This window comes from Mixophyes fleayi, chromosome 7 (genome assembly GCF_038048845.1).
Source record: "Mixophyes fleayi isolate aMixFle1 chromosome 7, aMixFle1.hap1, whole genome shotgun sequence".
NCBI lineage: Eukaryota > Metazoa > Chordata > Amphibia > Anura > Limnodynastidae > Mixophyes > Mixophyes fleayi.
In genome coordinates this window covers 115,939,125-115,957,043 of record NC_134408.1, presented here as the reverse complement: position 1 = coordinate 115,957,043, position 17,919 = coordinate 115,939,125, and the positions used below count along the sequence as shown (strand labels likewise).

The window sequence follows — 17,919 nt, the reverse complement described above, 5'->3', positions numbered from 1 at the left end:
TACTTCAGGCCTAGTTTCAATCCTGTTCTTTATTATAAAAGGAATATTGCTGTTCAAATTAAAGACTGAACGTTTATCATTTCAAGCCTGTGTCAACTCGGTATTGCGCTACTTGGGGGAAGAAGTTATCAGCACTTAGGGTCTAATCCTGCTTGAGTTCAAAATAGTTCTTGACAGTCATCTATAATATGTGAACACATTGAATATTTGGCCTTTAAAAGCCAGAGCCCAGCACTTGCCTATCTTTCACCCCATTGAAAACGAGCAACACTCTCCCTTAGGTTCCTCTATTGCCATTTTTGACAAAGAATTTTGAACCATCTTCAACAGTCATACAAAATTGTGGCTCAGGATGTACTTTTGGCTCCTGACATAATCCAAAGGCTTCACCTTAGTAAATAGAATAGTAGTTAATATTACAGAGAATTACAATCTTTGATTTAAAACAGTTTATTACTGCCTGGGCATTGTCTCTCCTGACAATGCTTTCTACTGTCCACTGCTGCTAGCTCCCTGCCGCTCAGCCCTATGCATTGTTTGACTACGACTTATTTTATTGTTATTATTATTATTACTATTATCAATGATGCATTCGGCTTTACTTCAGACATGGATTGGATAGAATTTAAACTGACTTCTTGTTATTTGGGAAGAAACCAGAAACAGCCGTTCATCTTTTAAATAGTGGACATCATTCGAAGTGTTCCAGCATTGAGTACATTACTCTGCTGTGTTGTCATCTGTAGACAGTTATCTCTACTTCTAACAAAGAAGATGCCTCTTTCTATTAGTCATCATCATCATTTGTTTATTTATATAATTCCGCAGCACTGTACAGAGAACTCACTCACATCAGTCCATGTCCCAATAAAGCCTACAGTCTAAATTCCCTAACACACACACACACACACACACACACACACACACACACACACACACACACACACACACACACACACACAGACAGACTGACTAGGGTCAAATTGATAGCAGACAATTAACCTATCAGTATGTTTTTGGATTGTAGGAGGAAACCAGAGCGCTCGGGATCATACAAACTCCACATGGTTGGGAATCAAACTCATGACCCCAGTGCTGTGAGGCAGAAGTGCTAACTAAATCACCATGCTGCCCGTAGTATGTCAACCTAAAAAAACAAAAAACAAAACCCTCACCTGGCTGTTAATTAGGAAACTGACGGATTATAAATGTAAAAATTACATCAGACCAAAACTAGTTACACTATACAGAGAACATACTGTTATTCTACAATCCCTGACCTGATAATCAGTCGTCTGTGGGCTGAGAAGAGACTGTGAGTGCCTGAGGATTTGTCCTTTGAGACAGAGACATCCCAGAACTTTGGAAATTGGGCCAGTATGAAATAAATTCCATCTGTTTCCGGCATGTTGAAATAAGATAAGGCTATTGCTCAGAAACCATTAAGTACATATCAGGAAGCAAGTGCTCACTGGTCTCTGCCCAGGTCGAATACACTGTGATTAATTCATATAAAACATAAAGGACCTGGTTCATTAAAGAAAGTAAGGCAAAAAAAATGTCTCCTGGTCAAAACCATGTTACAATGCAAGGGGTGCAAATTAGTGGCTAAGTGGTTAGCACCACTGCCTTACAGCACTAGGGTCAGTAGGTCTACTAATACTCCTTACTCAAGGCAAGAGTAGAAATGTACTTTGCTCTGGCCAACTTCTCTAACAAAGAATAAATATATGAGGGCAGCACGGTGGCTAAGTGGTTAGCACTTCTGCCTTACAGCACTGGGTCATGAGTTCAATTCCCGACCATGGCCTTATTTGTGAGGCGTTTGTATGTTCTCGCCATGTTTGCGTGGCTTTTCTCTGGGTGCTCCGGTTTCCTCCCATACTCCAAAAAAAAACATATTGATAGGTTAATTAGCTGCTATCAAAATTGACCCTAGTTTGTGTGTGTGTGTTAGGGAATTTAGACTGTAAGCCCCAATGGGGCAGGGACTGATGTGAATGAGTTCTCTGTACAGCGCTGCGGAATTAGTGGCACTATATAATAAAGGGTAATAATAATAATTTTTCACATAAGATAAATACTGTCTGTTTTTTTATGTAGCACACAAATACTTGATAGCTTTTTTTGTACAATGAAATTTAAAGTTGATCTAGGACATGCCCTATCCCATCTATAAATCTGCTATCACACTTTAAATTTACCTCCCACTCTAATGCAACATGGTTTTGCCAAGATGCAAAGTTACTCTTTTTTTTGCTTTCATTTCCTTAATGAATGAAGCCCAAAGCGTTTTATGCTTTTTTGAAATCATGAAAGACTTGTAATTCATTAGTCTCTGGATATAATCACCTCTTATCAAACACATAAACATAATCACATGACATCACAACATTTGAGGATTTCCATACTAGTAATGCGATGATGTGCTTAAAGTAGACGTGAGTGGGTCTCATTGTCGAGCCAGCTATGGACATTCATGCTTTGTCTGTTCTCTAACTACCTCGTCATTTGGTTTCCAGACCTCTATTCTAATATGTCTCTTTTTGATATATTTCACTCAGATGTGATGTGGTCCAGGCTGCTGGGAACCAGATGCTAAACCTCACCATTCCCTCCCTAACTACTTCGTAAGAAACCCATTTTCCCAAATCTCCAATACTAGCACTTTTCCTTTTGTTCATTCCCTTCTTCCACCACACTCCCCTGTAGACAGTCAATCGCCCCTCCCGGCTTCCCCCCTGAACGCTGGCCAAAAGTATCCCACGGCCTCAGTTATTAAAAAAAAAAATATTCTAAGCAGATGTGCATAACATCAGCAAGAAGAGGATATACACCCTTTCAACACCATATACAAAGTTCTGCATTTTGCTATTTATTAAGTAAGTTAAATATGTAAGAGTGACCTATTAATCATAATGAGTTCTTGGTTTATTTGCATGTTAAATATCAACAGTATATATGTATACTACATGAGTGTATAACTTTGTAACTGTTAACAGCTGCTATAGTTTTACAGTGGATGAGGAAAGGGGACTATTCAGGGGATGGGTGTGTAACGTATGTCCTGCCAACATTATACAATGGAGAGGGGGGTTGGAGACTTACACAGTTAGGGAGGTGAAAGAATTGTACAGTGTAGAATGAAGGGAATAGATTTTTAGCTTAGATGTACAATTCCTTCATTGGATGTGCGTGCAATGAGTTCAAACTTGTCATTGCAATTCTCTAGGTGTACTCCAGGTGGCAATGTGGTTCTGTCTGATTGCATGGCCCATTAGTTAAATGTGCAAAAGATTTGGCACAGATGTGTTTGGCTGCTAAAAGCATGTGTCTCTGATCATTCCCAGATGTGGCAGAACAGCCATATATGGAGATGGATTGACTGCAGACATTACCCGTGTCAGATGCTCTTTCCTGGAGTTATTGCAGCAGTTGATTCTTCAAAGTAAGAATGTGAAGTGCAGGAGATTTCTGTTCATATGTTCTATCTGTACAAGTAAAAAAGCCTTCCATACGTCAGCATGCATCTGATATACATCTCTACTAGGTATCTGTGGCACATTAACAAGTTTATGATCACTGCAGAGGTATTAAGTTAAGGTGCAGAGAAAGACAAGGTAAAGCACACCAGAATTAATGCAAACAATGGCAGCCTATACAAGGCATACACAGATGGAATACCCACCTTAGCATACTCTTAAAGGTGGGAGAGATGGTTAAATCATTGAATGGGTTGTGTCTTTGGACAGGATTTAGAAGTAATCACAGCAATGTTCTATAGCGCATTGTAGGGTGATGTAATGTACAGATAACGTGGTGTCTGTCAGTGCAGAGTATGGAACGAGAATTAAAGTCGAAACTGCTGGGTTGTACATTCGCTCGTCGCACAGTGGTTTGCATTGAGCTGCAGTCTATGTACTGTCTTCACCATGTTTACGCACTCTGGTATACCAAAGACATATTGGTCCTGGTGTGTCTGTGTGCCTTTGGTAGATAAATTAGAGTGCATGGACTATCTACTGGGGCAGGGACTGATCTGTCTGAATAAAATTCATAGTGTTTCAAAATATATAATGGCTGTGTGGAAATGTAATATTATAATTATTACACATGCACATATCACAATACAGAAGTGGAGAAAAAAGGTGTTTTTCAAATGAAGCTGTGGTTGATTACTATAAGAAATCACACATCGGCATATGATGTTTCAGTACATTATATAGTGAGAGAAGATATGGAAACACAAATCAGCATTGATAATTATAGCCCTACTCTCTAGGTCCACACTGCTGAAGCATCCTTGGGCAGTTATGTTTCTGAAACCTCTGCACGGAGCATATGTGACATTATGACATAACATTTATTACAGGATGCATACAATGTAATCAAATTGCATACTATGCATCCTGTGTGTACAGGCTACACTGTGAGAAAAGTCTATATTACACATCATTAAACATCTCCTAATGATAATAATAAATCCATAACCTTTCCTGGTGATCAAAGTCATACACATGCATTACAAAAACTTGTTGCTAAGCAGACTCTTTTGGTGGTGCAATGGATGGATGGATGGAGGGATGGAGGGATGGATGGAGGGATGGATGGATGGATGGCTGGATGGATGGCTGAATGGATGGCTGGATAGATGGATGGATGGATATGCAAGTAGTAGGAAATCTATATATCAAATAAGGTGTGGGGGACTTTTTATATGTTTTTAACCAAGTAGAGATATCTTAAATATACCTGCCCCAACTATTAGTTTGGTATAACATATTTTACTGGGGAATATTTACTGAACTGTCATGCACAAAACACCTCAGAAATATCTATTTATTGAGTTAAAAGCTGTTTCAGCTGCTATGTGCATTTAAACTATATAGTATGACAAGGTCAATTTCATACACTGGCAATGTGACTTCCATTTAGAAACTTGCCCACCATAGTTGTCAGTGATCCCTAATTTTCATTGATAGTCCCAGCTGTTTTCCTGTTAAACGTTTGTCCCTAAAAAAATGTTCATGTTATGCAACCTTTCAGGGTCCCCAGCACAGCTGGTTTTTGTCCTGCCCTGTCCACTTTTAAATTACTGTTAGGTTTTGAGCGATCTTAAAAACTGGGTCCTAGAAAGTAATGTTATAATCTATTTGAAAATATCATTATACATTGCAACATTTTAAAAAGCAGATAAAGTTGGGACAAAGTGAACATTACCTATGGTCCACCTACACCATACAACCTACTGGGAGTCTCCCAAACCTCACTGAAAACCACCTAACCATTGGCACATTTATGCCAAGCAGTACCCACTCTCTGATAGGCACATTCCTTAAGGGGTCTAATAATAGGTACAGTACACCTGAAATTGAGACTATAGTGTGGCATGTATCATGACATGCAAAGGGACTGATGTGAATGAGTTCTCTGTACAGCGCTGCGGAATCAGTGGCGCTATATAAATAAATGGTGATGATGATGATGATTAACAAATGGAGGAATTCTAAATGCTTTAGTTGAAAGGAGCATAATCAGGCTCCAAACTAAACATATATATTTTTTTTACAGATCTGAACTCATTTTTGTAATCCTGTTTGGTTTTCATCTGAACAAAAGATAGCAACCATATGTGCTGCTAAACATGTATTTAAAGGGGTATTCAAAATGCAGTTGACATGTATTATGAACATGCTGAATTCATCAACTATAGATGAGTGAAACTGCTGCAAATGTTTACACCAATGGAGTTTTACTGTGGAACTGTCCTTTTCACAGAAGTGGGAAGTTCAATTAAATTTTAAGTTGCATTTTTTGTTTGCTATTCCACGGAATGCCATCCTGCACTGTTTTTGTAATTTGGGATTTTGTGGGATTTATAGTATATTAAAAGAACTGAGACGACAATCACTTCAGTCTGCAGTGTGGTGGTGGTAGTTTGGGTAGGATTGAGAACACAAAAGACAAAATAAGTTAAATTCTACAAACAAAATGTATAACTAGGTAAATATTTTGAAAACTTTGCTCAACTCTAATATGAATCTATTCCAGCAGCAAAGTATCCCTGGAAATGAATTTCACAGCACCCCAAGCAATCACAGGAGCTGCTGCTGGTTTATGAGTCTGAATCTTAGTAATCATTTTTGGGGAAAAGAGACTCGATCATCGCTAATATTAACTTTGGCCACTTGAAGACAGAAAGAGCTGGAAAAAAAGATAGTCATCAAAACAATATGAGAAATAAAAGCTGATTGCAGTATTGACAAGTCAGATGTAGGGGGTATGAGAAAACCAGAACCCTCTAATACCCAATGTGGATGCTGGCACAACTGTTTATGGTTTTCAGCTGAAGCGCTCATGTGTCCCATATATGGATGTGTATCTGTAATTTGAAATGGGATCATTGCTTCCGTGAAAATGTTTCACCCAGATGCTAATCCAGACAGAATGCCTTAATGCTGATAAAATTGGGGTTTAGGTAGCAGTGACAAGGGAGGGTGAGGAGGAAGGAGTTAATTGGTATGAAAAAACAGGCAGTATTTAACTTATGTGCAAAACAGAATACTAATTTGCACCCCTTGCATTGTAACATGTTTTTGTCCAAGAGACTGAAATTAGAAGTTTCTCAAGTTAAGATCCTTAACGAATCAGGCCCAAGGTGTTCACATAAATGTAGCATATCCCCTGGAGAGGCGACCGAATGTGACTTGGACACATACCCAGATACACCTCTTAGGAGACCTATCTTTAGCAGGTGCTGGAAAAATGGTGTAAAAATACATAACGATGAAGAAAACACCAGCAGCGCTATTTAGCAGCTTCTAGTTATTTGTATTTCATTATATTTTATATTGAAAGTGTGAGTTTTACATTTATTAGTATCACTATTCTCTCTTGTGTATATGAAAGTTCATAACATTACATTGTGCACGAATAGGGTAATGTGACGCTGCATCTCTATCTTACTGTGTATACGCATCTGTACTACTAAATGTACGATAAAGACTGCTGTTTTTAAGTTGGAAATATACTGAGATACATGCAACTCAAAATACATATGTATAGTATGCTTATTTGTAATGGTTTTATGGGTAGGTTCGGAGTGCACAATACATCCAACTCTAAATGGGGCCCTACATGGTGATGTGTGTTTGTACATGATGCTTTTTTATAGTTTGTTGCTGTATATATTGTTCTGTGATAACATCCAGTAGGTTACAAAGTGGAGGTGAAACATATTTTGCACTGTGTAGTATAATGTGCCCATATAGTTGTAGACTGTTGAAAATGAACGAATGTAGTTAGGAATATATTAACACCCTTCACACACATACATGTGTATTTAGGTGCATCTGCAGTATGCGGAATGTTACCCTTCATGAGAACGTAGGTCTTGCATACAGGGGCATTCATTTTAACCATTTAGAAGGTCATTTAGAGTCAGATAAAATGATTCATAAGCACAAAAAATGTTGTTTACAACTGCAAATCCATCTCAATTTGCTCTCAGACTGAGACATATCGCCCCCTTTGCTCTTCTTAACTCTTAGAGAAGTGGAACTGAGTAGTAGTGGGTAGGCAGGTGTAGGCATAGTACAGTAAAGGTGTATTAATACTCTTTGCTTACTAATCTGAGTGGGAAGTAGCCACAGATACAACTCTAGAGGTGTATCTCTCACAGCTGTGTTCCCTCTGGTGTAAGATCCGTACTGATAATTTTACACATTTTGCGTACTATTCCAAGTTCCATGTATGTTAATATACGTGTGGATTGGAATACAAGGTAAAGTATGGGATGCAATTTACACTTACGTTGTAAATGCTGTCAAACTCTTCATAAGGCCATTAACGTGCATTCTTGAAACCTATTAAATTCGCTTTCATGTTGATTTCCCCCCAAAAATAATGTAACTAAATCAACCTGTACACACACAAGTGATTACTTCCCTTTGTATTAATTTAGATGTCATCTGCGGTATTCAGAAGAGCAGAACGCCTGATAAAGTACAGTGGGAATGCTCGTTAAGTGCTTACTACACTATGCTGCATGGAAGGTTTATGAAGTGTACATGAAGTGGTTTCTAATGCTCACACAATATCAAAGTTTAAAATGCCAAATACAAGTAGCATAATGTCATTAAACTGTCTTTTTATCTAGTTCATATAGGTCACGTATATCGGGGAAACAGATCCTGATTAAGGGTTCAGACCGCCGCAGGCTAATATGCTTGTAGCGCTCCCCCGCCAGGCTAATATGCAGCAAGTAAAAACAGACTCCCGCTTCCTTCACCCCCCCATCAATGTTTAGGTTCCCTTGTTTTCTAAACTCTCCTCCACTTGTTTTTTTTAAAAAATAATTAGAATCAGAACAGTATAACAGAACGGAGGCGCGAATGAGGGTGAGGATGTGGTGGTGGAAGGGGCTGTTTGTCACCCCTGCACCTGTCTCCATTCTTGTCTCTCTTACTCGCTTATCCTCAAGCGCCAGTCCAAGGATGACTCATTATCTTCAGCATTTACCATAGTAATATGTCAAGATTAAAACCTCACTACATTTTTCTTTCATGTTTTTTTTTACATTGGAGAACAACTATTCTCTTACATTTTAAAATTAATTTCAAACTATTCCTCTCCCTGTCACAACCCCCCCCCCCCCCCCCCTCAATCCGAAATTGTGCTCCCTCACAAAAAAGCTTTGCCCCCTAGGCAGTATGCTGGTCAGCCAATGGAATAATCAGACCATGCCAGCACATATTGTAACATTTGAGTATCACTTCCCTTCAATGTCAGCACTAGATCTCATACAATCTCTCTCACCCCCCCCCCTCAATCATCTTCTACCTAAGAATGGAACACACACTAATCAGCATCTCCACGGATGATGAGGAAGGTGGTAGAACACTTTCTGGTCATTGTACTCCGCTGTCAGTCCCATAACTAAAGCTCGCCAAAGTCACCCTCCTTTTCCCAAATTACCAACCCCTCAAAATGCATCACTCCACCCTCTGAATCCTAGCACTCCCCCTTCTGTGAGCACTCAGCACTCCCTGTGTGCTCAGCACTCCCCATCCCTGGAACTTGTCTGTGGAGCGCAGCATTCTGCTGGATTGTTAGGCGCTCGCTGAAACTCTCACTCCCCTCCTGCCAGGGATACAGGGGATCACAATGAAGATGCTGCGGGGAGACCTACCGCTGACCCTGCTGCAACTCTTCCTTCTTTTTGAGGGTGGTTTAACGCAGCAGGGCCCCATCAAGATTCCCTCCGAACCGGCCACCGGACCCGATACAGAAATCAGCATCCCTGACCCGGACAGATCAGTATCTTCTTACCAAGGTAACAGTACGCAGTGCTGCTTCCCTTACACCTCGATCATTCCACTCTTCTGAAGAGCAAATCTTAAACTGGTTTTACATTGACTGTAACTCATAAGAAGTTTACTAATTAATTTGATCATCATCCAAAACTTTTAGGATTCTTTTTCCAGGATGTGACAGCCTGCTGCTATTACTCATGGTGTCTTCAGTGACCATGGGCAATATGTGGCTCTTGTGGAACTACAAGTCCCAGGCTGGTAATGCTGTCATGTGTAGTTCTCCAATAGCACTTTGCATGTCTTTGAATATCATTCTAGTGGTTACACAGAAAGTTCTTCAACACTGTGTTTACACAAGCATAGAACTACCTGGACTGTAAAATGACCATCTGACATTTAATACATTTAATACAATGTTATTGACTGAACTTCTTTAATCAACATTATTTTTTTATTTTCAGTTTTATCAACAATATTATGTTATACACAGAGATAACAATGCCCAACAGACCTCTGAGTATGAATAGGTAACATCCAGCCTCATCTGTAATCTGAAATTTTACAGTAGAAAGACAATTGTGGGAGGGACTATGAGAAAAGGGGGCTTTGTCAGGGCAGTGGGAGGAGTTAAATATGAAGGTAATATGGGCGTGGTCAAAGTATTGCTTGAAGAAATATTATCTTATGATGGCAACATCTTATAGTTTATATCAAGCAATTTTGGATAGGTGGTTTTTCAGCGCAACAATTTCTATAGTCTTATAACCAGAGCTTCTATCAAACTGCCCATGAACTCAGTGGCATTTATAATCTTTAGGAAAAATGTGCACATGTGTAGTTTTAATATGTGTCAACGTCAATCCAGTGATAGGCCTCTGGGCAACACCACATACCGATAATTGTTTAATTAGATTGAAAGCTCTTTGGGGCATGGACCTAAGTCCTATTGTTTTTTACCCTCATAAATATACATACATTAATTCTACATAACTCAACATATATACAATAATGTCTGCCATTTTTGTGTTTCCATCAGATATAGGGCCTAAATTATAATGCATCAATGCCTTACTCGGTTGTCCTAGAATGCATATAATTAATTCCAATTTTCTGGAGCAGAACATCGAGGCATTCATGAACAAACATTTTCTTTTCTCATTCTGCATTCTTCATCCCTCGATTCTTTTCTAGTGTCAAAAGCAGTAAAACAATTATATCGGAATATTCTATTGGGAACTATTAATCCAGTTTCATCAGGAAATAGAACACAATAAGTATTTCAGAAATTTCTTTCACAGAATAGTTAATATGTTACTTCTTGCTCAGAATTAGTGAAACACCAGAAAAAAAAATGCAACACATTTACAAACCTTGGAATATATTCTTTTTTTTGACATTTTGGCTGCTGAAACTAGCATAAAAATGCCTTTTTCTAGCTTTTGCTACTCTTTAGACATAAATGTGAAGCTACATAACATACCTCTGCCACACCTTCGATTACATCAATGTTGTAATTGTTTTGCATATGTATGTATTGCTATTGCAGAAAAAATACTTTTTTTTTTGCATTGTACATGTTTATGTTATTCTGTTTATAAGTGTGTATAAAGTTTCAACACATGTTAAAGTAAATTTATCAATTTTTTCTAACTGGTCTTAACTGTCGCACTTTGGAAATGTTAGGAAAAATGTTTAAGTTGCATGGGATGTACCCACCTTATTTGTCAGGTGGCTCAGTTTGGATGATGTATTTGCTATTCGGATTTGGGATATTTCAGCCAAGTTTCAGGCATCATGTATAATGGAAGAATTAGCTTTCACATCTAGTGGCCTATAACTCATATCCTATTTGAAGGTACATGACAGAAGCTTTCTACCTTCCGTCATCCGAATGTGACAGAAAATTATTGACTACCCAAAAAAAGTAGCATACTACGAGTAACAAGACGTTATTTTATATTTAAGTAACTATAATTGTTGGCAGAAGAAATGTGGAGTAGTCAAGCAGGTGCTAAACATTAAACACTATAAAACACATTATAATACAAACCACCAACATGGCGCCATTATACAATATCCCATGATGTAGGTTTAAGCCCTACCCACCTTGATGAATGCCAGCTAAGCTTAACGAGTCACTTCTACCACAGCCTAACATTTGTGCTGTCATTCTCTTTGATTATCGGTCATTTATAAGGTGCCATAAATGGTCTGCAGCACCGTACTAAGAGTACCAAACTAACAATGACACATATATATATATATATATATATATATATATATATTTTTTTTTTACACTATACATAAAAATACAAGGACCACTCAGCTAGTTAGCTACAAATGATCAGAGCACACACAGAGAACATAGTTTTGCAGTTCAAGTTGCAGACCATGCAGTGAGCATAAGTGATAAATAATGCCCATGTGAGGTAGGCCTGTTCCCAGGAGCATGGACTTGAGAAACTGGGCTGGGGAATCTTGTCTAGAGCTGCTGGGCAATGGTAGAATGAGAACATGAAGAAAGAGGGTCCAGCTAGTGAGGGCTGGCATATGAGAGGAAAAAGTTGGGCCCAAAAGGTTGGATGCTCATGGTGGCCATTTTGTAATGTCTACTATCAAATCATTGAAATGAGATGGGCAGCCATTTTGCTTGATTTAGGTCTCAATTCTAGTGAAACGATGGCTTAGTAGGTACATACTAAGTAGTACAATGGCTTAGTAGGTAATAGTATTGATATTCCTATGTTTATACAACATTTTCAGCTTCCCAAAATCCATGTGACAAAATGTTTCATACACTCATGCATTTGCTTTGCCCTAACCATATGCAACATTTTCATATTGAATACAGTTCATACTAAACCTCCATATTTGTCCCCCACATAAGTACAGTATACATCTAAAATGACATGTGTTTGATTAAGTTTAATTTATATCATTTCTAATTTCGTCAATCAACTGATTTTAAGACAATTCTCCTGTGTATCCCACCCATTACCATTTGTGAGGGGCATTTATTGAAACTAGTGTTTCCTGTCACCTCACAATAACACTTCCCTTATTTGTTTTGTCTTCTATAATTGAGATCATACACTGACATGTAAAATGTTAACAGTGCTCGATTTACATACAAGATTCCCATGTCCACACACTTTGGAATTGCATGTGTGGGGTCCCGATGGATAATATTAACATTTAAAGTAGCAATCCCATGAAAAAAAATCAGGTGTATTTTTAATATAAATCACTCTGGCAAGTTATATGAAGAATGCTTTCTTTCTTCTGACTGCTATTAATGATTTTGATTCTGGACTACCATGGCTACCACAGTCACATGACACATGATGTAGTAAGCAGAGAGGCTTTGTAACACCACTCTCAGTTCTGTCTGCACTGAGACATTCTCATTGTCCCCCCTCTCCCATCACATGACATGCTGAGAATTGTGAGCCTTTGCCTGTGTGGCAGACTGACTGTGTCTGGCAGCCATTTTTTTTGCTATACAGAGACTTTTGAAAAGGAGATATTGGTTTGTATGAAGATAGCTAAGAAAAATGACTATCAGATGCATGCTTAACTTGTAGTTACAGAAGAAGAAAAAATCTATGTAGAATTGCTCCTTTAAAACTACAGATGACAGTGGTAGTTAATTTGACAGTGATATTTAAAATGGGTGGGACTATAATCAACAGACAGGTCGTGACATTTAGGCAAATTATGCGGTAATTGAGTCCTAAAGTACCTAGATATAAATACCATTCTGGGCAATAGTAACATTGTTGGTTATTTATTTGAAATAAGTGTTTTGGGCTCATGTAGAGTTGAAGGCAATTTCCATCTAATATGCACCGAAAATTGCGTCCCAAACAAATACGCATTTTACACAGGTATTTTGAGCCAAACGCGTCTAAACTGGCCATCATCACTATCAATTCATAACTTACACTAGTGATCAAGCAACCGCAAGTTTCTTGTCTCCTAACAGGCACATCTGTGTCTAAGTCTCAGTCTACATAAGTCGCGTTTGCTCCCACACACCCTTATACGGCTCCTCCTTACCCACTCCGCCTCTTCAATCGTAAGAAGCCGCAATCAGCCATAAGCGCATGATGAGACTAAATATGGCCACAACCGTAGCTTCTGCTTTGTGGGCATGTGCAGAAGTAAAAATGTGTATTATAAACTGAAAACGCTATTTGCATTCAACTCTTCATGAGCTCCTTTGTGTCTTGCACACTACTGTTTGATGAAGTTTACTATCAAATCAATGAAGGACTTTGTAATGTTTTGTATTATTTGTCATAGTCATATACCTTTTTGTACAATTTGCTTGTCTTCAGAGTGTCCTGTGGATATCTTCTTCGTACTGGACACATCAGAAAGTGTCGCGCTTCGTGTGAAACCATTCAAAACTCTTGTGACCCAAGTCAAGGAATTTACTAAACAATTTATAGATAAACTCAACACAAGGTAAAATCTTCAAATAATATCACCACAATAACAAAAAAGGTTTCATATTTAATACAGCACTTACCATTGTTTTCCTACAAGCTCTTTCTTCATGACTGTAGTAAAACCATTTGAATAAGACCACCCTGTTGTTTCTTCAGATTATATCCAGGGGCATAGCAAAAACTTTAGGAGTCCCATAGAAAAGTTTCTAGGTAGGGACACCCCACCTCCCCCGCCTTCAGTTACTGTGCCACTCTACCTCTTAATTTAATTTTGGAGAGATACACCACAGAGGGGGAAATGGCCTTCAAGTAGCATGAGCAGCATCTACGCAGATCCTGACCCTCCCCCCCTTCCTTAGACACCTGGCCCATAACTGCTACACCAGTAGTTACGCTCTTGATTATAGATGTGCTGATCCTGGGATCAATGGGCTTAAATAGAACTCACATATCTTTGTCTCAGCAGTGCATTAGTATTGGGCATTCGGACCCTACCCAGCCACTGTGGAAATACGAGTCTCAAAAACGTTGGGTATACTGAAACTCGTAGTTCTTCAGTAGCGAGAAAACCACAGGTTGTCTCTGTTGTATATAATGCAGTCTAGTTGCCATTGTTTTATGAGTTTTTTTGTTTTTTGCCTTTAAACATTTTTGTTTGTGTTTACTTGGCATTGAGTTACTGCTAAACTATATAAAATAGTTTTTTTGTTTTTTTAGTAAATATTTAAATAAGGCAATTGAGGTGTGTGTATTTTGTCAGAATTTACTTGTGTAAAAGTTGTAGGTGTGTCTATTTCTAGCTTAGTTTTTTATATAATGGACATATGTTTTTCATGGGAGGATTGTCAGATCTGGGCAAGTCTCATGGGCCAGTGCAACTCCTATTGGTCCATGGTGTCACTCGAACCCCCCTCCTCCTGGGCTGCAATATATTATACGTATAGTTTAGGTCTTTTAATATCATCATTGATGCATCAATTCATCATACATGTCCATATATCCATTTATACATATTTATATATCCTTTGGAAAACGCTGTAATAATGGGTTTAGATTTTTCTTGTACACCAAACCCATGCCACTCTTGCCAGTCCTCAACCATTATTGTTTTATGGATGTGGCTGCTCAATATAATTCACATGTGTAAAACAAAATATTCTATATACCACCCCAGTTTGCATTTTTAGGAGCGCTACTTGCTGTGCGGAGGGGCACATGGCCATATTTACTCTGCAAAAAGATTTTGTGTTTTGCACCAGTATATCACCTATACTTTTAACTGCAAATTTTGTACCTTCCCTCTTGTGAATAAATTAAATGAGGCTAAATACAGCAAAATTTCAGGAGAAAAAGTAAAAAGTTCAAGTTAATGAAAGGGTGGTCGTAAAATGGTAGGAGGTTGGACATTAATGAGATACTTAGACTTTTTGAGATTTTTATGCCTCCTAGCTAACTTAGATGTACCTATAGTGTGTGGAGGCATCTCCTGAGATCATATAATAGGTGTACACCTTTAAGTGGTGTATACGGACTATCCAGGTGCACTGGTGCAAACACCAAAGTGATTTTTGTTACATATCTAGAGCGGTTAAATGATGTACAAGTATGTGTCTTATTTTATATGCTATGACGGAATTGAACTATTTACAAAGTGGGAGAAAATAACCTGGCTAAGGCACTATTGCACTACTGTATTTATTGGCTACGTCTAGAGTGGCAAATTATAATCCGTTCACTCACCCCTGTACAGACACATACACATTTTTAAATCATACAGTTTTGTAAGGTATTATGTTCTGTAAGTGTAATTAAATACACCTCTATCTCATTATCATCATCATCAACATTTATTTATATAGCGCCAGCAGATCCCGTAGCGCTTTACATACATATGTAGAGGTAAGAAGGCCCTGCTCTCAAGCTTACAATCTAAGGGATCTCACGCACTAATATAATTAAATTAATTGAAGTCCTAAACTTGCGCTTGTACCCCCTATTAGAAATTAATCAGATGAAATTAATACTGAATTGGTTAATAGATCTATATCAAAATGAAATTATGGTTAATGAATAGAGTGCATAGGAAAGAGTTTCTGGCCTCATACCCACTGGATTTTTTTGCATTAGAAAGTTTGCATTTGCTATTAAAAACAACAGTGAAAATACAATTTTATATATTTTATATGTCGTTCATATGTGGTTGATATGTTTGTTACAGCTAGGATTTTATGAATCAGTAAAAAGTCTTATATACTTTTCTTGTTACTGGGCAGATTTTAGTAGCACACCATGTCCTGCATTAATGTATTAAGCAGCTTATTTATCAAGCCCAAAACCGTACGGAAATAGCTTATCAACAAGTCTATAGTCCTTCAGCAGCTAACAGCTACTACAGAGACACATTCCCCTGGGGTTATAAAAGCAGTAGGCTAGAAACCTAGTTGAAATTTACCTGTTTTCATATACTACACAAGTGACGTTGTCAATATATATATATATATATATATATATATATATATATATATTAGAGTGAAGAAGAGGGTTGAACTGAAATTCTAAGTATTCAAGATTGGTGAAGTAGATTCATCCAGAGCTGTAAAGCAAATGAGCATGTAGCACACAACTTTACAGTATCCCACCATAAACTTTCAACACCTTTCTGATTGTAGGTATTATCGTTGTGATCGCAACCTTGTATGGAATGCAGGAGCTCTGCACTACAGTGATGAAGTCAAGTTAATCAAGTCCCTGACCAGTTTGCCTAAAGGCCGTGACGCCTTGAAGAAGGAAGTTGATGACGTTGAATACATCGGCAAAGGAACACACACTGACTGTGCCATCAAAAGAGGCATTGAAGAGGTCTTGATAGGGTTAGTATAGTATAATATCATTATTTCTAAATTATATGCATTACATAATGTTTGTGTGTCATGTCCCACAACATTTCTAATTCTGTATGATACTAAATATATTATTCTCTTTCATGTCTCAATAAATTCTTACATACACAACATGGATAGATTTTGTTTTGTTCAATTGACATACATCATGATTTTCACCTAATAGAGGATCCCACCAGAGTGATAACAAGTATCTAGTTGTGGTGACAGATGGCCATCCATTGGAAGGATACAAGGAGCCCTGTGGTGGTCTAGAAGATGCAGCTAATGAAGCCAAAAACTTGAACATAAAAATATTCTCTGTTGCCATCTCACCAAACCATCTGGTAAGATATAACATGCAAATATATAAATGAAGGGACAGCATTCATATAGTGGAGGATTACAAAAGAACAAAAGTAGATACGGCTATTATACCATAGTACATAATCTAATATGAGATGTTCAAAGTATTTATGATGGCTTCAAATCCCTTCTCTTGTCATGTCTTCAGGAACCACGTCTAAATGTTATTGCCTCTGATCCAAGCTACCGGAGAAACTTCACAGCCACCAGTGCCATCGGCCTGTCCAGTCAGCAGATGGAAAACACAATTGATACCATTATAGATACCATTGTAAGTAATTAACAAAACATGTGTCTTAAATAATTTATATCAATCCATTTCACTAGTCAGAAATAATAGAAAATGAGACTGTTTCAGTCTTTTCTATTTTCTATCATTTGATTTTTTAGAAGTCTGAAAACTTCATTAATAGAAATGTATAATGCAATTCAATGATGCCTAGTTAATTAGAGTTCATGGAGTGACACATTACTTAGATAGGGGTAGTAAATGTAATTATATTCACCCATTTACGTGAGTGGACTGAACCACAATTTGCCATAAATTGTATTTGTAGAATCTTTCACGTTTTATATAAATAAAGTGTAATATTTGAATTGATTGTAAAAGTCAAAGAAGCCTAAAATACAGTCTGTAGTATTTTGCCCTATAGTTTTTAACATGACAGCTCAAGCAAACACAAGTCAAATAGTGGCTCATTGAAATTCAATGTTGAGAATACAATCAGAGGTATTTTAAGGTATTTATTTTAGTAGTTTGCATAGAAATATTCAGTATTTTTTGTGTATATGGGCTCTACAGAATGCATGCTATTATGCATCAAATAAATGGTATACAAGATATATATTAATAATAACTGATCTGCAGACCGGAGCATAATTATATAGTTTATAGTAAAATGTGAG

The 17,919-nt window shown here is 37.7% G+C and overlaps 1 protein-coding gene across 1 annotated transcript in view; it reads left to right on the top strand.

The window, feature by feature from the left end:
• The first annotated feature begins 9,022 nt into the window (after positions 1-9,022).
• COL6A1 (collagen type VI alpha 1 chain) overlaps positions 9,023-17,919 on the top strand; it is a 49,691-nt gene continuing 40,794 nt past the window's right edge. The window contains exons 1-5 of the mRNA XM_075180460.1: positions 9,023-9,334; positions 13,655-13,784; positions 16,438-16,638; positions 16,835-16,994; positions 17,162-17,284. Coding sequence (XP_075036561.1) covers positions 9,166-9,334; positions 13,655-13,784; positions 16,438-16,638; positions 16,835-16,994; positions 17,162-17,284 — 783 coding nt within the window. The 5' untranslated portion in view covers positions 9,023-9,165. The remainder of the gene's footprint in view (positions 9,335-13,654; positions 13,785-16,437; positions 16,639-16,834; positions 16,995-17,161; positions 17,285-17,919) is intronic.